Source organism: Alligator mississippiensis, chromosome 5, assembly GCF_030867095.1.
Source record: "Alligator mississippiensis isolate rAllMis1 chromosome 5, rAllMis1, whole genome shotgun sequence".
Lineage (NCBI taxonomy): Eukaryota > Metazoa > Chordata > Crocodylia > Alligatoridae > Alligator > Alligator mississippiensis.
Genome location: NC_081828.1, coordinates 166032806 through 166057960, shown reverse-complemented (window position 1 = coordinate 166057960; position 25155 = coordinate 166032806). Strand labels below are relative to the sequence as shown.

The following is a 25155-nucleotide window of genomic DNA, read 5'->3' as shown; positions in this document are numbered from 1 at the left end:
TTTTTATTCACCCCAGAGTTGCTAAGAGCTTTGCATGGACTACAATAGGCAATTAATCTGGCTCCTCATCAGCACATGACTATTTACTTCAAACACTTGAAAACTTTTCCGCAGGAAGCAAACATAGGCCACTTTTTCCTAGCAACCAATTACAGGCTTGATGTGGACACCAAAATGGCTTTGCTGACCTTTGAGGATAGGGCTAGTAGAAAATGTAGCTGACATTTAGAGAAAGAAGTAGGTGAAAATTTTGGAGCCATTTTTATGCCAATAAACTTCTCATATACTTACCATACTCAAGTCACTGTAAAGTCACTATCTTTTTAATACAGCATACGCTAGGTCAGCTCTACAAAACAACTTTCCCTTTGCTGCTGTATGAAGTAACCAAGCAGGAGACTCAAACTTAGCATGAGAAAAACAATTTCAAGTAAAAGTTTTCTTGAAAATGTGCTTCCTTCCCTCCCTCCCACTGCATTTCATATAAACAGTGATAGCCTCAAACATTTTTGGTGATTTATTGTTGTGACCAGGTTGTATGCAACATTTTTTGTTGATTGGCACTAGGTTGCTTATTTGGGTAAGTCTCATGGTAGTTTCTGTTCTTTCACAAGGTGAATGACTTACCTCACAAATTCATTTCCTGGACACCGCGGTGAAGGTCTGCAATGGCCACATTACCCCGACACAGTATCGGAATCATTTCTCTCTCTTCCCCATCCATCCATCCATCCATCCATCCATCCATCCATCCATCCATCCATCCCTTCCCTGTCTTTCATATTCAAAATCACTCTATTTAGTAACACTGCTCTGTGACATGCTTTCACAGCATCTGAAATGAGCTCAGGTTCACAAAAGCTTATGCTATACATCCCCAATTTAGTTAGTCTATAAGGTGTAAATCTACCATGCTTTCTGCCTGACTTAACTAAGCCATGCAGGACCAAGTGCAGTACTGAACGTGCAATTTCATTTTTGCTTTCAGTCTATTTCAAGCTTAATATTTATGTTTATGAGAATCTCTCCCTATAAAAAGTAGCGTTCAAATGTTTGCAGAAAGCAACAATCAGAGAGCAGGAAAAAAAAAGGCTGAATCAAGATTTGCAAGAGGCAAGGATTCTTGTGAGTGATTTCTTTGATTAGACCACTCCATGGTTGGGATAGACTTAGACAAGCTTTCAAATTAGTTGATTCTTCTTCAGATCTCTGAATCCAGGTTTGTTTTTTAAGGCTTTAGAACAAAGAGAGGCAGTTAGCTGTATTAATCCAAAATTAGACAGGTAGTAGGGTGGGGTGGCACCTTATAGAGTAACTGTGAGGCATGAGTTTTCGTAAGTTATGTTGCCAAATGCTGTAAATCGACTTGTAGACTATGTACAGACATCACACTGTTACTGGTATAAATGATTAGAAACTGAAGTTTGACATGTAGACTGATTTAAAAATGGCAAAACCCGGTCTAAGATTTGCCCCCTAACCAAACATAAATCTGTGTTCTGCTCACCATGGACCTAAATTATGCCGCTTACAGAAAACCATGCAACTTAGATCGATCCCGCCTCGGGCTTTTTGAATGTCTGTTCCTAACTGTAGAGAGCAGGGGTACAACACAGAAAGGAATAAAGCCACTTATATAAAAAGGATACAGGGAGGAAAGAAGGAGAAGAGAAAGAGAGGCACTGCTGAGATAGTGAAGAACAAGTTAGCAAAAGCCAATAGCTCTACCTTATAAAAAGGAGGAATCAATGAGTTAATGGGCCTGATTTTCAGTAGGAGTATATCAATATAATTCCATTAATTTTAACATAGCCATATCAACTTATGCCTGCTCATTTTCAGACTTAACATTTTTAGTATCCCAAACCATCTGTATATTTGCTTCTTACGTTAATCTTAACTCATATTGGCATTTTCAAGGTTCCAAGTTAACCTTGAAAGTAACTACTTATTCAGGTAAAGTGGGTGATGTATCTAAACAAGAATCATTTTGAAATACCAGTAGTTTCACTGATTCAAAGCACTAGCATATGTTTTTCAATGCAACAGCCAACTTCTTTTCTGCATCCACTCTCCCTTGTTGCCAACACAGGTATTTTCTACACATGAAAAGTTTCACAAAAAAAACAGTCCATTATTGCTACAATCCTGAACTTGATTAGAAAATAGCTTCCCCCCTCCTTCTTACCACTGCTATTCGGTTAAAAAGACTCTCCTTCAAGACTAATTTAACACCATAAAATTATCGTCAGTTGTAGAACATATCTTCTAATGGAAGAACCTAGAAAGGAAATAACATGACTTTTCCATGTGTATTCTAGGTTGTAACACCAGCAAGTTGTGGCTGTGGTCATTTTTACTAAGCTTTAGAGCATTAAATTCTCTCTCCCCTGCATGTATGACTGTATAAAGCCCAAGGTTTTGTTCTAAGAACTCCACTGACATTTGGGGATGTGAAATCATGCACCAGAAATGCAGGCAGAGCATGGGGCAAGCTGCCTCTGGGTGGAACAGTGGCTGATAACCGTATTTCAAGGGTTATGTCTCCATCCTTCGCTTCTGTTTTTATCTCAGTTACGTACACAAGCCACAGAACCAATAGTTTCACATGCACTTGAACTGGCTCGCTCTCTCCTACCCTACAGGTTCCTGCAGTGCTGGAGGCTGTTCATCAAGTGTACATTATAGAGCACTATATATTAAAATACAGTAAATAATTATACTACAATTTAATGGTAAGTCTCAAAACCTAAAGGAAATAGTCAAAACCATGGGGGAGCAGTGTTTCACAACAGTAATTTCCCTCTGGCTGCTTACACCGCTCTCCATTTCTTTTCTGAAGAGCTCAGAGCTCCGTACATTTCATCCAAATCTATGTTTGAAACTCTGTAACCTTTGCCAGAGTAACTCTCCAGGAAGCTCGCTTGACCTTTACTTAAGATAAAGAAAGCAACTGAAATGAAGAAATAAATGTTCCTTTGATAATACTATGTAAGCTGTGGCTAAAGAACTCAGAAATACAACAGCATGAATAAAGTAGCCATTTTAGGAAAAATTCTTTATCACCAAAAAGAAGTGACAAACTTTGATGGGTCACTTAATTTACAGTTCAGAAATTATTCTCCAAGAATCATTGAGTTGTTCAGTAAAAACAACTCCAGGGTAGCAAAATTGTTGGCAGAACTTTGTACTCATACAAGAAAAAAAAAAAAGACCTGTGCATATGCAAATTTTATCTGGACATATGAACCCATGTACAGCAACACTATTTTCAATCTATGGAGCAATTTTTGGTTGATATGACCTTGTATTAGAAGAACATATTGAAAGGGGAAAAAAGAAAACAGAAGGTAAAAGCTTCCTACAAAAATCTACAAAATGACCATTAACTGTTTGCATTAACTGTTAGTAGATATTCTGAAGGAAATTATTTGTTGTAACTGATTACAAGCAAATGTAACTTTAATATGACAATAATGTGTGACCATGGGAGAATTTTTTTTTGTACATAAAGGTTTTATAGTATCCAAGTCTCAAGAAACAGATTTTTTTTTTAATGGGTATCTAAATTATCTGCCAAATAAAGACTTTTAAATTATTTTAAGATTTAGTTTAAAATAAATGTTGATATACAATGTGTTTGTAATGTTTCCATGATAACTTCATATTTATTATACAATTTAAAGCAGTTAAAGCTAAATTTGTGTTAGATGGTTGCAGCAATTCGCTATTATAGGCTCAATAACTGAACATATTTATCATAGTGCAAAAACAGACATGCACTCTAACTGCTGTAAGCAGACAATGTTTAGAAGTGACCTCTGTTGATGGAGACCAGACTTGCTATGGCCTAATGAGATGGGCATACCGAGGGCTGTGGAAGGATGCAAGATAGCATTGGCTTTGCCATGTAATGTCTATTATGTCATTTCTTCCATGTATCCTCTGCCAGTCAAACCACAGAGCAGCGCTGGTATAAGGGACTTCAAAGGAGGGTCAGTGTGTAACAGAAAAGCAGTATTTTGGCAGCAGCAGGAAAGAATATTTGAGGTACATGGGTTGGGTTTGTTTTGTTTTGTGTTTTTTAAACAATTTTGACAAGAGCAAGAGGACTAGCAAACACAACAAAATGTCCAGCTTATTTTCACTCAAAAGGGCTCAGTAAAAACAGGCACCCTGATACTAAAGGACTGATTCCTGCTGTTCTAACAGATAAAAGTTCCATGAACTCCAAAAGCAATTTTGTTTAGAAAAGGATGGCAGGTTCTGGCTCATGGTGCCACACAGAATGCCAAGACATGCCATACTAAAACAGGCCGTGCAAACGAATGCTCAGTGCTGCTTCTCTTTGTTAAGTACAAATGAGAGAAATAACTTGGGATTTTTCTGTGTGCTTTTTAAAGACTTCTGTATAAGGCACTTGTTGCCTATGTCTCAAGCTACTTGGTTCCATAGCATCATCATCCTGCTCCCACTGCTTACAGAAACAGAAAGCTCCACTATTCCTATGGCACTGAATGAGAAAAATCTTTCCGCTTCCAGAGGCAAAAACTAAAGAAGTAAAAATGGTACCACTTGCTAAAAGTTACACCTTCAGTCAAAACCACCTTTACTGGCTACAGTTCAAAACCCTACTTTCTTCATCTACTCGTTGTGCTGATGTCACTGACAGGCAAAAAGAACTGTCACATGACTGCAGGCAACACAATAAATAATAGAAATGGAGACAAAAATGTTAAGAAAGTGATGATTTATACTATACTTACAACTTTCAGCCTGATAGTCTGGCACAAACTGCTCGTCATTGTCAGGTACCTGAGCTGAAGAAAGGGGGAGGGGGAGAAAAAAAAAGAGGAAAGAATTAAAAGAAGCCACTAAAGCATAAAAGATTTTCCTGCTAAACTTGAAGCCCAGCCAAAGTCAAAACTAGGATTTTGTTAGCTCAACCATTGTGAGGTCTGAAATCAAGCATGAAAACTACCTTTCCATAGGTAAAACCTGCTAAGCATGAATTTTCGAGGTGGTATTAGGGACCTATATACAAAAATAAATCCCAGTGCTTAAAATCTATGTCTGTTTAGCCTTCAGGTACACCTATAATTGGGTTCAATTTCTCATGGCAAACAAACAAAATAAGAGAAAAGAGGGTTTAAATAAAGAGAAAAGAAAAAAAAATCTGTCATTTTGCTAGACCACAGAATTTATGTTACAAATTTTATCTTTTCTTGGACAGACACAAAATAGTTATTTAATTCAAGAACTATAGAGTCCATCTGCCTTCTGCAGTCTTTGTTTTTAGGAAACTTTCTGACCCATCTATACAACTGCTGCTATTATGAATACTGCAATAACTGCATTAGGAGTTCTGACATCATGGTTGTCCTTTGGTGATATATCACATTTCTGTTTTGTTGCAAAGTAGAGACCCTAACCAACTTCTCAAATCAGGTCAATGCCCTGTAAACACTGAAGACATTAGCACAATACAGGGCGAGAGAGAGAGGTAAACGCTATACATCCAAGTGAGCTAAACTGATCGTGAAACAACTATGTTCTTCCCAATTTTAGAGATATCTAGAGTTAGCAAAAACTCGCTTTACTGTAACTTAATTTTCCCTTTCTCTTCTGTCGAGCTATGCTAGCTGGAATTTTACCATGAAATTAGCCATTTGCAAGTCTGTTAGTTTAGAAAACTCTTGTCTACAGATGGGCAAATCAAGTAAATATGATTAAAGATGACATTATGCCATATTAACATAACATCACCCAACATGTTTCATGAGGTATATAATCTCTCAGTTATATAATCATTTGTTGCAACATTAATAGCTTAGATATTCAAAACTAAAGCGTTCAAACATTTTAGAAAACTTTTTAGTCTAAGAAATATTAAGGACTCAGTTTACACTAACACTTCCGCATAACTTGTTCACATTAGTGAGGATTACTTACATTAGTCAAGAAGGAAGACTATAATCTTTAAAAGTTAGCACTCAAAAGAACTGATAGCAGGTGTATACAATACCCTATAGACCTGACCTTCACTCTTTACTCAGAAAAGAAAAAATCCTATTTACTTAACTGAAAATTGTTTTCTGAGTAAGTATTTCAGGATCAGGCCCACAATGCAGTGAAACAGTGCTCGCATGATTCTAAGATACATGTTTAGAATCCTAGATAATTAATTGTAGCAAGCTCACCTTAAAAATAAAAGACCTTGGTAAAACTACGAACTAGGGAGGTACTGAAGTATTAATAAAACAAAATATATTAAGCTAATTAACATTCATATGAGAAAAATACACAGATGTTAAGGGTTTTTGAAGCATATACATTACAGCACTATCCCTTTAAGGAGAAAGAGGTATATCTGTAGATATGTTAACGGATCAAAGATTAAAGTTTCATAGAATATACATTGCTACCACGCCAATTATTACTAGTAGATTTTTGGAACATTAAACTCTTTTCTCCAAAAGAAACCACAGAACCAAATAGGAACTCAAGAGCAACACAAGCACCAAGAATGGTAAAAATCAACTAAAAAGAAATGAAAAGTCTGTAAATTCAGTTGTTCATTTTGACCCCTACATTCAAGCATTTTCCATATATCAGATACTTGACCGCTATGGGAGAATTGAGTTTTGAAGTCATGCTGCAAACAGTCTATTCATAAAAGAGATCTTTACACATCCCCAAGAATGTTTAATTTTGAGGCACATATAAAGCATATAGTCTTTCCATTTATTAGCTTCTTTTTCCATAAAATATCAATACGAAATACATTTTCCTTGAAACATAGTTGATTTGACACTTCTACATTCAGGTAGTAGAGGGTTAAAAAACAGTTTAAATAAATGGGCTCAGTTCTGAGCTACCACATACAAGTAACTCCTAAAATAACTGTTGTGTGCATGGTGGTAGCAAAACTGAGACCACTATACACTGAGACACTATAGCCCCCCAGCACATACTTAACCCCAGCGTGATTCACCCCTGCTTTACTCCCGTTCCAGTGATTTCAGTGGAGTTACACTGGTATGGAAATGGAAAAATCAACAGTGAATTGGGTCCTTTATTTTCGGGAGAAGTATAAAGCAAAATCCACTTTTAAGGCCTTGTTCCCACCCCACCTGTAAAATTCCATTGGTTATAATACTACTCCTGATTTGCACTGGGGTGAACCAGAAAAGAATCAAATTTTAGTACTGGGCATAATTTATTTCTGGACATCAAAACATTTACAAGAACCTAGTAAAACCACACAAACCATTTTGTAACAACAGTAAAAACAGGTGACTTATACCATCAAACGTAATATCATTTAAATGCATGTACTAATATGTACACCTCGAGAAGCAACTACAAAAAAAGAACAACACAGCAAAAGGCAGCAACGTGTTTTATTTTGTAAAATTATACACAGCATTAGACACTTTTCCCTTGAAATGCTTAAATAAAGATATTAATCAACTACTGTAAAAAGCAAATCCACAAGCCTCTCCTGAAAATAATATATGGATAAGAGTCAATGCCCCGCTAACCAAAGGATGTGTGGCAATCAGAATCGTTAATTTATTCCCCATTATAAATTCTATTTAAAAAGAGAAGAAGAATCAAAGAGAAACTCACACATGGTCACTACAAAAAAGCAAGCCATCATCCACCCAACACAGACTTTTTCCAACAGCAGCTAGCTGTGCAAAGGCAAATGGAACGGGTACACCATCACGTTACTCATAGAAAAGAAGGCTTTTGTACCCCGAGTTTGGATAATTAAAAGGGAGTCTTTGTAACAAGTTAAACCAGCAAATAGACAGTTAACTATAGTTTAACTTGGATCCCTGAAAGGAAAAAGTGACTTGGAGTGTTGCAACTGTATGCACATTTATATATGTATATCATTCGCTTCCTCTTCTCTTTTAGTCACAGACACTGCAATTTGGCAAGGCTGCCATTAAATCTACAGTGGTCTTCTGTTTGCACACACAAGATAGGACACAATGTAAAAGTCCACAAAAACTTTTCCCTTTGCATTTAGCAGAGAATTAGAAAACATGTCTGAAATGATCACCTCAGAGAACTAGAATATTTCCTCATACTACTTAATTAAAGGGACTAGGGGACAGAAGGAGGGGAAAGTATATATTAAAAGGCTTTCAAGAAGATTAAGCAGGTAGATTTTATTTGTAATAACAGAAGAAGTTAGCTCTATCAGTTCATTCTAAATCAACAGACAAGTTGCCATCAAGTCTCAGACTCTCTTACTTGAAGTGAGCAACATCTGCACTATCAGCTATTTCGGCTTTGCCTAGATTATTAGCAAAAGTTTTTTTTTTCCTTCCTACTACAGCAGTACATCCCAAGGGGGTGGGGGAAGTGAACAAACATGTTAATTATGATCTTAAGTTTTGCAGGAGAGATATCAGTTTGGATTTTATAGTCTCATCACCTACTCAATTAAAATCAACTTGCCAAAAGGAACTATTCAAAGCATATAAATGCTTAATATCTGTTTGTAATTTTGAATGACAAATTTAAAATATTACTTTAAAAAGCTGAACTTACATCTTGCAAAAAGAGAACTATTTGGGAGAGGAATTTGCACTGGAAGGGGGGACAGTTTGCCTTCTTTCATTGCAAACAAACAATAATAAAGCTGCCATCAACAAACATCCAGGACAAAAGGAGTTAATATTTAATTAAAACCAGCTCTATCCACTGTAACAATGACCTAGAGCCAAACAAGGCAGAAGATGTATGAGTCATTCTTTCTGCCAGTGAATGAGACAGCTGATCTCCTAAGCAATTCCTCAAGACAAGCAGTCAGAACTGGAGTTCTGCCTCCATTCACAAAAACACAGTCCAGCATGAACCATGTGGCCCCAACCACAATCTTTTCATGTCACACCCTTCCAGAAAGCTACAGCAAAGTAAACTTGAACTTTCTGCATAAACACACTGATTTCATTGCTTTGTCTCAAGACGTAGCACAGACCTGCTAAGGAACATATTTAATAAACGAAAAGTTAAGCAAACCAAAAGGCAATCAAATTTAACTCTTCTTTGTCCCAGGCCCAAACTTCTGCCAGCTGTTCAGCATGACATGTAGCAAAGGCTACTTGAAAAGCAGAGCTGCCACTTCTCTTCGCTTCATTTAAGAACTTTATTTCGGATATCGTAACATTTCCTACGGTACTCCCACCTCTGACCTCGAGGTTTGCTTTTGGAGCTAGAAGCAATTTGTTTCAAAACATCAAAAGATTTACTCAGTGTGGCAAAAGAAACTGAAATTGACAGGAAATAAAGCATATGAACAACAGTGCTTTGGCTTAGCCGAAAATAAGGCTTCAGGCCACAGAACAAAGAAGTAAGCCTACGCAGCTTTGTTTTACTTATTATCTGTTTTGAACATTTAAAAAAATTACATCAAATATAAGCATAAATACAAGAGCGTAACTTTTTGTACTAAAAATAATGAAAAAGGGATAACAGCTCCTAATAAAAAAAAGGATTCAGATGATAGCACAATGACAATTTTTTGGACACATCATTGCCTGTAAAAATTGGATGTACTGTCAAAACAGCCCAAAGTTATTTCCCCTTCCCTTCATCCCCACCATTTACATTAACTTGTTCCAACTTGTTATCTTTAATGTCTCTTTAAAACTAACCCCATAGCCTGAAACTCTTCCGAGTCTGAATAATCACTAATGTGACGATGGGTTGGTGGAATCTGCTCCACTTATTTTTTTAAATATATATTATTAAATAAAAAAAAGAAGAGAAAAGTTGATTTAAAATGCCTATGCACATTTTACATCTAACTTTATCCCATACGCGCAATACATTCTACTAATGCATTGCAAAAGAATTAGGAACTTGATTTTTCTGTAAATGAGAAACTCTTACAAGCATTAGTGGTGGGCACTCTTTCAGAACTGACAGCTTTATAAAAATGATTAGTACCATTTTGTCAAATCCAACTTTTCTCCAATTTTTTGAGTATATGAAGATACTTGAAATTAGGCATTCATGTCAGGTGTTAGGAAGTCAAATGGATCAAATGAGTAGCATCCAAAAATAATTCATAATGCGACACATCTCAACTTTGAAAATAATGTTACTATCCTTCTTAGACCTGTGCCACTAGGGAAATTTCAGCCTCCAACATGTGTAGTGTTCTGTTCTTGTCTACATTCACTTTATTGACTATTCAGACAGACACAGTACTTAATTTCCATATACCCCAGGTTCTGGTAGGATTCATTATTGTTTAGCAGAGAGACCAGGCTTTCTGAAGATACAAGCCATCATAGCTCCACTGACCTCAAGGGAGCTACAACAATTTACGCCCCTTTAGAATATAGCTCTGTAACTTCAGCTTCTGCTGAAGAAGGTAATTTGAGCGTTGCAGAGCCATGCAAATTAAAAGTGACCACTCTCATACATGGCGTTCATGGGATCTCCATAGCATAATACTGTATCAGAAATTACTATGGCACTTGTGCACACAAACTTGACATTGGTAGCAGGGATGATGGAAACTATTTCTTAATAGTCCAAATTGTTTCTTAATCATCCAAACTTGACCATTAACGAGTTGCAGAGACAAATGCTTTACAGAAATCAGTATGTAGTGCCTCTTTAGTTTGGAAAGTTTGCGATGGTCACCAACTTGTACTAGCTAAGAAGAGTGGGAGCGTGAGAGCCTGTCACAGCACTTTTCACTTTAAAAGCAATTAACTTTGAGTTAAAGCACAAAGCACAAAAAATGAAATTTAATTAATTTTAAAAAATCCTACTGTTTTTACCAGAAAAGGGACTACTACTTTAAAAATAATCAAAAACATTGACTACTAACATTAGTTTTAGAAGCTTTTTAGTCATCTTTACCAAGCTGTAGTAGGAAATAGTATCCAAATTACTAAATAAGAGGCATTTTTAACGAACACATACTCCGGGGGGGTTTTGTTGTTTTGTTTTTTTTTCCTGTTAGGTCCCAACCCCAAATGCTTCCACCATGGATAGGAGGTTTTCAGTAGCAAAGAGTTTTTCTCCACTTTCTTCCAGAATAAGTAGCAGCAGCTACCATGATGAGATATTATATTAATATTTGAAACAATTATTTCAAGCCACTGAATGATTGCTATCTGCCAACAGCAATCTAATTCCAAATATACAGAATCAATAAAGGCATTTTATAATATTATCATGACAAGATGTAGCTACCACAGTATTTAAATATAAAACAATGGCATTACCTGAATAATATTTACCTTGGTTGGAAATACAGGCAAGTTTAACTCTTTATTTTCAAGTGCGATAGTGGAAACAATTATTAAAATCTTTCCACTTTCAAATTCTGACATTGAACAATAGCGCAAATTTATTTTCTTTAACAACCAACACTAAGAATCTATACTGTCTACATTTTGCATTAGGATAATTTGTTTTTTCCCTTCATGCTTTAAGTGATGCTTTCAGAAAAAGCTAAAAACTTATAATCACAGACTTCTAGTACTGCATTTAGTGTAACAAATTCCTAACTTTTTCTACTAGTGGCATTCAGTTGGGTTGGGGAGTATGTAGTAAGGAGATACCTTGTTTAATATGTTTTTTACAAAATGTATGTATTATATTCTGGATTGTTTTGCTCATTCAATCGACGTTGGAAGCTCCCATTATTTTCAGTGGAAGTGGTATACGTAAACTTAGATGAAATTTCATTTCTTTATGCGTATATATTACCAAGATTCTTTATAGAACACAATAAATGGCAGCGTTCTATAAAAATCTCAGGTATTAAAAGTGCCTTTAAATTTTTTCTTTTTTTATTTGGCATGGATTCTTCACGCAACTCACTTGACTCTTATCTAATAAGCAAATTTTCTGACCTGGTTACAACCCAGTGGGGTTCTGAACTCATAGGAGAAACCTGGTCAGTTGCCACTGCTCTTAAAAAGAGTCAATATGTTTTAAAATTTCATGGTCATTTTCCTGGCTACAGAGCATCATGAAAAGAAATATGTAAACACTCCTGATTGTGCCAAATTGGCAGAGTTCTAGTTTAAGAAGGTCCAGAAGAACATAAATGGACAAATCTAGCAATGGATAAACAAGCCTAATTTCAAAATCTCCTTCTTGACTAAGCTAACTTTCGTAGGCATTTCAGCAGAGCTAAAAAGCAGCCTCCCAAACACCCAGTATATTGTCAACAGTGGTGCAAGTTTAAAAAACTTTATTTTTAAACACTTACTAAATAAATCAGGAGTTCATATTAACAAATACATGCTCAGTGGGGTTTTTGTAATCTTGCACAAACTCAGTTATTTCAGTTATATGATAAAGTCCTTGCAAATTCTTTAAAAGTTGTCTCTTTTAAGGGCTAAAACAATAAGGTAGACCAAAATGTGGAGATGCTTTAAAATATTTCTAAAATAATGGGATATTTATATTATTTATATTTAACATCCTGAAAACATTTACAAATGAATATGGAAGTCAATAGTTTGGGTGTAAAGTATATTTGTTATACTCACCATATGATATACACAGCATTTACAAGATTTCTTCAACTTAGTCTAGATAGAGCTTTGTCAAAACATTTCTAACTTTATAGAGTTAGTTAAAGAACACAAGGAAAAAAACTTAGGGCTTTGAAAAAATTCATTGAGTCTGAAGAAACAAGTGTAGCTCTGAAGAAAAAAAATGCCACTCTAGTAAGTTATATACCTATAGGAATGATTAAGGGTGTGATCATTCCCATATTTTTGCCAAACTTGCAAAGCTTCTATGCATATATATTATCAATCTGACACATATTTTCTGACTTAAAAAATCGGAGAATTGTAATCATTTTCAGGAACAAAAGAACCATACCAGTGAAAGTAAAACTGAAAGTTTGCCCCCGACCCCCTGCCCTCATGGAAGAAAGAAAGGCAGAAAGAAAGAAAATCATACCTTTCCATAAGTGGTCTGACAACCTTCTAGTTTGTTAAAATGAATTAAATAGACAAAACAGTCTTGCTACAATGACCAGAGGGAGACAGTCAATGGTGTAGCTGAAGATTATAGTAAAAGATTATCCTGTTGCAGTACATCCTACTTTCAGTGATTAGAAAAGAATTACATTAATACTTTTACTCAACTCCCTTTCTATCGGTTTAACAAAGACTCTTTGATTATATATAACATAGACACATGTTACTAGTAAAGATTCTTGCTGAGAGAATTCAAACATCAGCAAAACAAAGAAACGTTCTTACAAACTAAAACCTTAACCATGCATGGCTATCAAAAATCAGTCTGTTGCCTAGTGCCTCCAGTAATATTTCCTTTTTCTCTTATGGTAAGCAGTTGCAAACAGTCATCCCCACTCCCAAAAAACAAAACAGTAATGCAATAAACAACAATATTGTACTGAACTATACACTATGAGGAAAATAAAACATGCGTGAATACCCACAGTTCATAAGTCAGGCTAAATTTTCAGAAAATAGGCTTATTTATATCAAAATCATGTTAAAAATTCAGCCACAGCATTTTCCATTTAAACTTCAACCAAAAAAATACATTAGAGAGACAGACAAAGCATAAGAATCTTAAAGCTTGAAATAAACAGTATATTTAATATCAAGGGAAAACATCACAAAATATTGCTGAAGTGAACAAATATGCTTCAAGCAGCAGAAATCTCTTTTGCATTTTGCTGAAGTTCTCCTGTAGCAATATCTCATCCTTTTTATTACTAGTAAACCCATCTCTCGAAAGCCACTCTAAATTCAGATTTCAAATATATTGTTTTTAAAACCTTCATCCACAGTATTATGTGCTTTGAGAGATTACCTGAAATATTTAAAAAATGAAAGCAACTGTAAAATGACAAATGTCAGATTTTCAATTACCCCATTCACAGTACTATAAAAAGTACAAGACATGAAGGAAAAAAAATAAAACCCCAAGCAACTTATTCAGAATATCAAATAGCTTCTGAAAAATCTTCCTTAAGTATTTGATACACACCTAATGTTCTGTGTTGTGAACAAGGTGGAAAGAAGACACTTGCACTTAAATCTTGAAGCATCCCGTCCCGATGAACCCAGAGAAACTAATTTCTGCCATCAGAAAAGTACTCCACCAGAACACCAAATAATTATATGTGCTGCTCTAAAGGAAACAGCAAACCCAGTTCTGGCTGTATGCAGTCTCTCGAGGTACAATAATATAAACCTGATCAATTGCAATTAAAATCTGAACAGAGGCTTAGAACTTGAAGTCTTGGTGCATTAGTTCTTGCCAAAAGCAGATGTGATTGTGAGCTGGAAGCAATTTCTCCTGGTAATTTGTGATGACACTGGGTAGAGCAGCCTCAGAGTCCCCAAAGACAAACTCATCAGAGGCTCTAATGTATGCATGACACATGAGGTGGCTCTTTTAGAGCTCAATTAATTGGGCTGAACATTAAGACAGCAAGTTCAGGACTTTTTTTCCTCCAGAGTTGTTTTTCCTCTTTTTTTACAAGCAGTTTTTTTTTTCCTCTTACCTTCTGCAAGCCATGTCTCCTGTAATTGGCTCAGATCTTGAAAGAGTTCTGAAAAAGGATGAAGACACATTTAAAAGACTCACACCTTTAGTCTTTAAAAAGGTGAAAACGTTAGAAAAAGTGTATTTTCCCCCCAAAAATACATGAAAATTATACTTTGCAAATCCTACATACAGACAGAAAGGAGAAAAAACAGACATATCCTGGTCACAAATAAGGACTAGTTTACATCTTTTTTCTACTAAACGAGCCTAAACAAATATTTAATCGACTCTGGAACTAATAATCAGAATCCACAGATACCTGTGTCTAAATCTAACACATTTCTCTCTCTTATCTTACGTTTATAGCAGAAAATGCTTACTTGGCAACCCAAAAGTGAAGTTCAGATGAAAATTTCTTGGATTCTAACATTCCAGTCCCCCTAGACCACCTCTAATTTTTTCACAGGCAAAACTCCCATAGAACTCAATAACAGCTTTACCAGACCAAAGACTGTTTTTTGCCCCTACTTCCCCACTCTCTTATTTTAAAATAGCTATCCAGCACAAATAAATAAAGGGTAAAAATTAGCAAATAAAATGTAAAAAGGATAAAAAATTCAATATAGGTTGATTCCACTATACTGCACAATGCTATCAAGTGGCATCATCTCTTCCATGGACCAAAATCTGCAAGGATTTAGACCATTTGCAACCTCACAGAAATCAGCAAGGATTACACTGATGGGTGTAAGGCAGAGCAGAATTTGACCTCATTTCGGGGGCACAGTAACTCATCTATGAAAATTTGCCCAGCAAAGCTACGACTTGCTATGATGTCTGCACTGATGAAGAATTCATTCTTAAGGCACTAAGTTTTTGGAAAGAAACTTCTTCTTAGCAGATATCTATTGTACACTTCTTTAAGTTACAGGCTCTTAGTCCATATGGTGGGATGCTGCTGCTGTTTTTTTACTTTGAGAAATCTTCTAACTAAAAACAAGCAAGTGATTTTGCTTTCGGTGGGTGCTACAAAGGGCCGCTCACAAATCCTGTAGGAATTTTAAACACACAGATGCAGGATCCTATTGTGATAGAAGATGCATAGAGACGAACAAACTCCTTTTTGACAAACCCATGCAGAAGCCAACTAGCCCTTGTAAATTAGGAGAATGTTATTACCAAAGCACTTAAAAGCTCCAGTTTGGATCAGCAGCTTGCTCAACTTAGTCCACGGGGCTACAAACATGAGTATCTCATCACTACTCATGCGAGTAAGGTTTAAAAAGTTGGGCCTATAAAGCCTAGTCAATTTTGGGCTTAAATCTCCCAGCGTAATTCTCATCAGCACAATTTCACTGGTGTTATCAAGTACTAGTGTAGACAGGCTACCAGCAGCTACTGTATTCAGTCCTGCCCTAAGAAAGAGATTCAAATACCAGCAGCTGGTATATACCAACATTCGCACTCTAGCTACCACTCATGGAGTTGTGCCAGTAGCAGCTAAAGTGAATTAAAAAAAAAAAAAATAAGGGGGGGGAGGGAGAGTTGGGGGGAGGGATTACTGTACACAAGTCCTGTAGGCAAAGCAGCCAGATGCATTTTATCCTTAACGTATGTCCTTGTGTCAGGAGCTGCAAAAAATTCTCACTCAAGTGCACGTCATTTATGTACCAGATGTGCAGCAATACCTAAAACGCAACAGGGTGAGTGAAGGAGGGAATATCAACTTTAGCAGCCAAGTGCCTTTGCCAGTTTGTTTCACAGCCCTAGATGCAATTTTCTTGTCTTATTTATACAAATTGATCTAGACAAACTTATCTCCAAAATAAGTAAATAAAGAGCTCTCCTGAAGCTCCTATGCATTTCTAAGTAAAACAGGGGGGAAGGGGTCTCACCTTCTGAATCATGAGCCAGGTCTCTGTTAATGAATTTTCTTTTCCTGACATTTGTTGGTCTCTCATTACAGTTTCTCCCACGCGTATTCTATAAACAGGAAAGATCAGTTACTTAAAAAAAAACAAAACCCTCAGATTTCCAGATTTAAACCAAAATATTCAAAACCTACACAGAGTCCATACATTTTCCACAGAGAAAATTACTATCCCACAGCTTCTAGTCTTAAATTTTACATGCAGTTTATAGACCAGCATTCTCCTGAGTGGCTCATGCTCGGGGGATCCCAGTGCCTAAATGCAACACATCTCCATGTGCAGATGCACTGATACATATGGAAAATGCTCCAGCACCAGCACAGGGCTAAACATAGAATTTTAGCCTTGTTCTGAAACCTACACAACAGCATACAAATCCCCTTTGCTTAAGCTATTCAGGAGATCTCAAACATAAGGAGATCACAATAGGCTGCTTTGTTTCCCCAATGTTATTTGTAAAATTGCTTGCAACAGCCTGAAAACAAACAAAAAAAAAGTGTTAACGTTGGTCTTAACTTCATTCTCAGTGTTACAAGCAAGCACAGCCAGAAACTTTGAATGCAGCAGCTGCTGCTGTCCTCCTCTCCTACTCATCGTGTGCATGGTTTGTTTGATTTTTTTTTTTTTAATCATCCAGACATTGTCTTGAAAAGAGCAGGATGCTTTATTGCAATAACTCAAAGATAAGCCTATCTTGCAGGCAAAACAAACCAGACACTACCGGCAAAACTCCCCCAGACATTTAAGTCCGAGTCAAGTTTATAAACACCAACTTTGGAGCTGATCACTCACATTGGTGACCATGTAAGGCACTTGCTGGTCATAAAATCCATCCATCCTGCAGCTCTTCCACAAGTCTTAGCTGACTCTTTTATTTTCTGGGCATTTGATCTGCAGCTTTCCTCAGGATCTGGACTGCAAGCAGCCTGGAGGGGAATACAAGATGGCTTTTAGATTAAAAAAAAAAAAAAAATCATGAATGAACTGCTTGAATTTGCATACCTAATTAACCTCAAAGAGTCCCATTCATAAAAAAAAAAAACAAAAAAAAACAACCCTCCCTTCCTTGCCTTCACCTGGGTTACAAGGCAGTGCCAGGAAAACCCCGAGCAAAAGCACTTTGAACAGTAGCAGAAAGCAAAACAAGAGGCAAGGTATCTATTTACACCGCTCCTGTATCCCCAGAGCGATCTGTGTCAGTGGCAGCACTGATTCGCAAACGTGTGCAGAACTAGTAATGGCGAACAACATGACTCGCTTTGCACCTAACGGGAGTAGAGAGAGAGAGAGAGCGAGAGCGAGACGCGGAGCTACCTTGTTTCAAAGGATCATTTTTGCAACCCACGACCATGCAATTATCTGGAGCTACGGGGAAAAGTTGCTGGAAAGACCCACCTGAAGGTAACGCAAGGCGATCGGCTGCAAAAAATTCCCTCCAAATTTAATAAAAACATTAATTATTCCCCAGCACTTCCCCCTTGGAAGCAGAAAGCGCCACTGACAGAGCTCAAATCCGTGGTTTTTCCTCTACTTCTCCTCCAGGGGCCTCCAAGCCAAACTGATGGATCTCTGCCTCCCATTGGCTCTCTGTGTCTTTCACAGGATCAGATTTCTGCCTGTCAGTCAGGCTGCCTCTCTCCCTCTTTTCCTCAGGGAAAAAGGTAAAAGCTGGATCCTGCCGGATCCTGCTGGATCTATCCGATGTTTGGCCCCTGCCCCCTTCAATCTGTTGCACAAATGCAAATGCTTGTTTCAGGCTGACAAAAAATAGCCGGATTCCTATGTGTCCCACAGCAAGGAGCATCACTGCAACCACCCCAAACCGAGATCCTCCAGGATCCAGTGCAAACCCCACTGCTTCCAAAGAGATCAAGTTTTGCTGCTTTGATTTTTGTAATGATGTGGCACAGCATTATATCCCTGACCAGTTGGATCCTATCAATTTTTGGCCCTTGCGCCCCCTTTCTCTTGCTTGGACAGTGAACATCTTGATCCATTTCTATTACATAAAAGGGCTGGAGACCAATATATTCAAGTCCAACAGCATCACAAAAGTGTGTCACAGCCAGCAAATTTGAACCCTACCAAATTTTGGCTGCATATCCCAAACCTGTACCATTAAATATAATATTTTGTGATCTGGATTATTTTAGCAAGCAAGGAAAAAATGCAAATATACAGGGTTTAGACAGTAAACCAGAAATAAATTGGATACAGCAAAATTGGAGTTGGGCAAATTAGAGTTTTTTAATCTTCCCAGAGCTGTTGAGATCCAGAATTTTTAATTGAGTAATAAAAAGCAAATGTTTCTGTTATGATGGTACAATTTCTGTGGTTTGTGGCCAAAATTTGGCTGGTTATAGACACTGATTCTGGGTTTTGTGGCACTGTTGTACCAGGATGCATCAAGATTTGGGTGTCTGACATGTTTTAAGTGATCCTAAGACTTTTGCAGCAGAAATTGTAAGGTGAAGTGCAAAGGTCCAACAGCTTTTTTTTTCTTTTGTATAACAGTAGCATCTATACTAGGTTTTTATTTAGGCAGTGTCTCCACGATGGAAAAAACCAAGTGACAGAATAGAATATTTGTGACATTGATTTAAAAAGATGCATCACGGTTCCAACTTTTTAAAGTTCAGTAGGTGTGGCTAAGTGAGTTCTGTTTTTGACTAAATGGAGCGAAAAATGGGAGAATCATCTAACTTAACCCTCCCCTTTTTCTCAGGATACTGCAGACAGCAATTTCAAAAAAAAGAAAAACTTTGGGGGACCAACTCCCCTGACAGAGTCCTGGGTGTCCCACAAAATGACACTAACTCTGGTTCAGGTTAGCATAGCTGTCAAAAGGGATGTACAATTATTACATCTCAACTGGTGGAGTCATAGTTCCACTCATTGAAATGCTGCATGAACAAGCATTCAAAGGATTTAAAATTATTTTAAAAGGCCCATGCAGTAGAAATGTCCACTTCATCAGACCAGGTTGAAACCTAAGTTTGATTGAGGTTCAAGTGTTTGAATGAACACCTGTACACCTTGCCAAAAGACTGAGGCCACTGTGGTGCTCTCTGGCATCCAGTGTGCCTTGCTCCCTCTCCTCCCCCCTCCAGGAAGATACTGTACTCTTTTTGGGCTGCAGTGCAGTCTGTTGTAGCAGCCCAAGTCATACAAACCCATCCCCCTGAAGGCTGAGGGGCTGGGAAAACCCAGCTCTTCTCCACAGCCTCCAAGGCGTTAAATGCTGCCATGCTGCAGAGCTGTGATTGCAGGGTCTCATACTGTAGATGGGCAGATTCCTCCCCCATGGCAATTGACAGCCACACACTTGCTAGCGTGGGGTTTAATATATGGTTGTGGGGGAGATATCCCCCCATGGTATATCAGAGCCCCATGCTTGCAGCTCCACACAAGCATCTCTAAACGTGCATTAGTTTGCTTTTGCTACTGCGCATTAAGGATAGTACCTCTAATATGAGGTACTCCATAAATGCTCATTAGGCTTCCCTAATGTGCAGTAGCAAAAGTGCATGCCTTTTTAATGACACTTAATGCTCAGTAGCCTATTTCTACCGCGCTGTTTTTGACATGACAATTTATTGTGCAGAAGAACAGGCTGCGGCGAATTAAAGCATACATGTAGATGCGCTCACAGTAGTTTTTCACACCAATGTAGAGCTATGTGCCTGCGGCCCAATGTGCAGGCTGTGGTAGCAGAGCTCCATAGTTTAATGTGGGGGGAAAAAACTTTCCCTCACAAAGCTTAAGTGCCCTCAGCTCTGGCCATGGTGGTGAGGCTTCCCCATGGCCAGAACCCTAGTAGCATGGTAGAGAAAGCCCCCCATCACAGCCAGAGGCCCAGCTCACCATGGCCAGAGGCCCAACTAGACCTCAGCTCTAGCTGCTCATGGGTAAAGCCCCTGCACTGCACCTAGGACCCAGTTTCAAAAGGTGTCAGAGAGAGTTGTGAGGTGGTGGAAGTGGTTCCTTGGGACCACCAGCTAATTAGTCCTGACTGGTGTCCTGGCCTGCTGTTACCTGTTTCTAGGTAGGCAGGAAAATCTACAAAGCATGCTGGGATGCATGCTCTGGACCACCCCCTCCCGGACTGGGTGCTGTCAGCAGTGCAGGGTATCTGTGGAGCACACAGGCCACTTCGAACTAATTTCAAACGGCTTAAACTAAGCTGTTGAACTTCAACTGGTTGAACTGAATGCTTGTATACATCCTTAGTGTGGCGTCGCTATGCAACGCAGCTAGTTAGCTGGGATGTGGTGTTCACGTATATGCCCTCAGCAGACACAACAGGACATTGATGGGTGCTGTGGGAATGTTCTAGAGGTGGGTAGGTGGGAGGGGATGGCTGATCCAAGACCATTGTTTCAAATTCAGGACCTAAGTCCCATATCAGGAACTTTTGGGGGGTGCTAGACCCAGCCCTGAAATTCAAGCCCATGCTATGAAATTAGGAACAGTTGGTTACTTCATCAAAAGTCCTGTGATCTTCCTGCATTGTGTATAAAAGCATGTGAAAAAGGGTTTGAACAAATTGTCTGGACCTATTTTAACAGTCTGCATCTTATTCCTTTCACGTTACTTTGTTTGGAAAGCTACAGTTGCTTCATCACTTTTGTATTAGGTTCAAGGAGTCTCGTCTCACCAGGAGTGGATCCAAAGAGCAAGAGCAGCAGCCAGGTCCTTAAAAAGTCCTGAATCCTCACCACCTGCCACTGCTATCACCCTGCTGTCTCCAGTTGTCCTGGCACTGGGGTGGGGGAGCTCCAGAGCTGCTCCTGCTCTACTCCAGCCAGGCTTCTTAGTAAGCCAGACTCCCCTGTTTCTCCTTGCATGATCCTCCTGGTATTCCCCACCAGCTCAGGAGCAGGCACAGGGAGGGGGAACCTGATCCCCTCCACAACTACTACTGTCCCTGCCTTCTCTAGCTCCCCATGCAGCCTGGCTGGAGTGAGGCAGGGGGAGCTCTGGAGCTCCCTCTGGCCCCCAGGGCAGCCAAAGACAGCAAGGACAGTGGCAGATGTGGGCAGAGAAGGGAGCAGGGAGAAAGAGAGGACGGGAGAGGGGTGATATGCTGCTGAGGATGGAGGGAATAGGACAGGGTACTGAGAGCAGGTGTAGGAGAGGGGGGAATAGATTCTAGCCTAATTCAGGGTTTTTTAAAAAGTTGCCAGCTGCTATTCTCACAGTGTGATCTGCCTGTCCTGTCTGGGGGGGAAGCTGGGAGGAGGGGTGCAGCCACCCATACCTACCCCTTACAAAATCCTGGATCACCCCATGTGTCTAATGTTTCCCCACAACTCTCTCCCTCTTTCTTCTTCTCTGGCTTTTTCCCATCCTGTCTACTCAGTTGCTTTCAAGTCACTTAGGAATAAAACTTCAAGTTTCAACTAATCTGGTTACATTTCTACATGCATTTGAAGGAAAACAATTTACCATCATCAGCTTGCCTTCTTGACTTTTTTTTCCTCTATGTATGTGTGTGTGTGTGTGTATATGCATACTATGTATTACACACACGCACACACAGGCACAAGGATGTTTCAGAAAGTAATGGCATTTTGAAATAAAGCATTTTGCGTGCAATGATCATTTACTGGACCACATCACTTCTCTACATCGTTGTAAACGATGGGTGCATTTGACAATGCTGCCATCATCATGCCCGACTGCTGTGAAGTTTCCCAGCTGTTGAATACAAAATGGTTTTATTTCAAAATTGCTGTTACTTTCTGAAACACCCTTATATATATGTATGAATGCATATATGTATGAGTGAGTATATATAGATGCATGCCTAGGGTTATAGTACTTCATGATATTTAAACATTATTAGAAGAGTTTTATAAACAAATGTTCATGTGTGCATGCCCAGTCCTTCTACCAGGATGCATGCCCACCCCTTTTAGCTATTCCAGCTCCCTTAAAGTAGAACTGGGCACTCAGTAATGTTCCAGGTTTAAGCAGAATTCACTGGTTGTTGTAAAAGCTACATCATAATTCCACCATCATACTCGTCACCTACTTACATCAGGGCCAGAACAGTCATTGAATTAGGAGCGGGGAAGGATGTTATGGCCAGTGATGGGAGGGATGGCCAACATGCTGACAGTGTCCCGATACCTATGGTTGAGAGGTCTTGAGGTTATTTTAGCAAAACTTCATCAGATCTGAGAAGAGGTGAAGTACAAAGCTGGCCTAAAGCCACCTTTTACCTATTTCTACATTCCTCCACTGCACTGAGTGCAATTTCATTAAGTATTGAGAGATAGATACTTGCAAGCAAAAAAAAACAATTTTCCTTTGGCAACTGAAACAAATGTCTTTATATGGAAATTCAAAAACAATCCTGTGAAAAAAATTATTAACTATCATTAATCCATCTGAAAGCTGGTGGGAAAATTGTAATTATTTATCATAGGATTTTTTTTTTTAATGTTATGCTATCTTTTAGGGCTTTTTTTTAGTTTTTGGAAACTTTTTTAAACAAAAACTTTTTTTGGAAAATTTCTAATTCCTCATTGGATAACCAAGAAAAAAAATAACCAAATTGAAAACTTTCCAAAAGTGTTTGGTTTGCTTGAAAGGCCATTTTGCATTAAAAAAAAAAGTTTTGACAAGAATGCAAACTCTCTAATTACAATACTTTACAAGCAAGGTACCATATTTTTTCCACATACGACATGTACCTTTTCCTCCCAAATAATACCCTCCCCTCTACACACACACAAAATCAGGGTGCATGTTTTATGAAGGAGGTAAGCTGCTCTTTACTACAGAAGAAGAATTCTGAGAGACACTGCGCATGCCATGCAGCTGCCAAGATGGCTATTGCTTGTGTCTGCTGAAGGGGCACATTTGTGTTAACCCTCTCACAGTCATAGGAATTGGCTAAACACTGTAGCCTGTGCTGGAACCAGCAAGTGAGCTGTTGGTAGTGTCTTGATCAGGCTTGTGATATAGAAGCCACACTTTATTTACAGGAACTTATATAAAGAACTACTTACTAAGCACATCTACACATGGCTGTATGGTGTCGTTGTTACTGCGCCATCATTTAGTACTTTTGGAAGTACAGTAACAGCTTGTAGTGCACTGTGCCAGCCACACACAGTTATTTTTAGCTGCTACATCACTATAGCAGCACACTATAATGAGGGAGCATGTTGCGACATCACAATTTTTGCCCATCAGTACTACATCACCATAGCACATTCAATGGCACGCAATCAGCCATGACTCTGAAAACATGTTCTTCTTCTACTTTCTGCCTTCCAAAAACAAGGTGTGTCTTTTATTTGGGGGAGTGCTGTATGCAAGAAAATATGGTATTTACTTTCCTCTGGAAACAGATATGCTCATCACACTGAAACAAAATTTCATTTTATATTGCAAATCATACATTATTTGCAATATAAACTGTGTGAAAGGGCAGAAGAGTATGTTCTTGTTTCAGGTAAAACTGTCAGTGCTCTAACATAACAGAATAAAGCAGGCCAACCAGGGCAAGGCAAAGCTTTGATGCAAAAAGAAACAAATGAGCAACCCTCAGGATATCCTTATCATAATGAGCATACCAAATAAAACCTATCAGAAACAAACAGCGAAGACCATGGCTTAGACATGATGCCAGGTAAGATTTTGAAACACAACTATAATATACAGTACATCCAGGTTACTGAAGCAAGACACTTCCCCAATATTTAGGAAGATGGGCTAATGAATTAAAAAAATAAAATCAGAGGTACCCTCAGCCCAAACTACTATAGAACTATCTGTGTGAGCAGCAACACCAGAAAGCTATTCTGTAACAGTCTCAAAAATAATAATACAGTATGTGACCAGCTATAGCATAATTCATACAAATCAAATTAAATTTCTCCGGAAGAAATGGACCACTGCCCACATTTTAACCTACCAGTGATGTCTTCCTACATGTTAACAGCAGTTAATATGTTATGATCCTCCCAGAATACAATATTCAGTAACAAAAATATATTTTTTAAAACCCCCAAAACATAATAAAAGATATTTGCCTACTTTATTGATTTTTGTAAAGCTTTTTATTCAGGGATTGAATCCAGGCATCCAGGATTAAACTATAAATTGGTACAAAATAGCACTGGAGGAAAAAAGCACATAATGATTACTTCCATATGCTAATCTATCAGATGTAGTATTTAAAAATAATGTGCAAACGGGATCTTCAAGAAAATAAGGAGAAAAACAGAGAAGTAATCCCATCCCTGTTTCCACTTTCGACACATGAATCAGTGTATCATATCTAATAATTCTGACATTATATAGAACTCCCACTAAATGTTAGGGATGTCATCTCTACTTAGTGAACACCTGGTCATACTAAGACTAATGTAAGATAGTCTTCAGGGACACATACATACTAAAAATATGTAACAATATATATTGGAAAACAAAATGGTCCGGAAAATAAGCAGCACTGAACCAATTTTTATTATGCAAAGATGAAAACTGAACATGTCTTAAATATATACCCAATCCTCATAATAAATAAATGAAGAAACTTGAGACTGCTGAGAATTAAAAATATGCTGAAAGAACAGGGTCCAATAGTCCTAAACTAATATGGCCTATGGGACAGAATGCTTACACAAGATTTAAGAGACGTGGGTTTTTGTTCTGGTTCTGGTGGCAATGTTGGACA

At 38.1% G+C, this 25155-nt stretch overlaps 1 protein-coding gene across 5 annotated transcripts in view; it reads right to left on the bottom strand.

Moving 5' to 3' along the window:
• Positions 1 to 17995, bottom strand: part of ETV1 (ETS variant transcription factor 1) — a 77662-nt gene extending 59667 nt beyond the window's left edge. For 2 of the 5 annotated variants that reach the window (XM_059728963.1, XM_019498011.2), the window contains exons 1-5: positions 17856 to 17995; positions 17253 to 17386; positions 16425 to 16512; positions 14546 to 14593; positions 4767 to 4820 (exon numbers count right to left, since the gene is read on the bottom strand). In XM_059728963.1, the coding sequence (XP_059584946.1) occupies positions 4767 to 4820; positions 14546 to 14593; positions 16425 to 16512; positions 17253 to 17297 (235 nt within the window). In that variant the 5' untranslated portion in view covers positions 17298 to 17386; positions 17856 to 17995. The other 3 variants (XM_059728965.1, XM_059728964.1, XM_059728966.1) reach the window with 3 other exon arrangements.
• Between the last annotated feature and the right edge of the window lie 7160 nt (positions 17996 to 25155).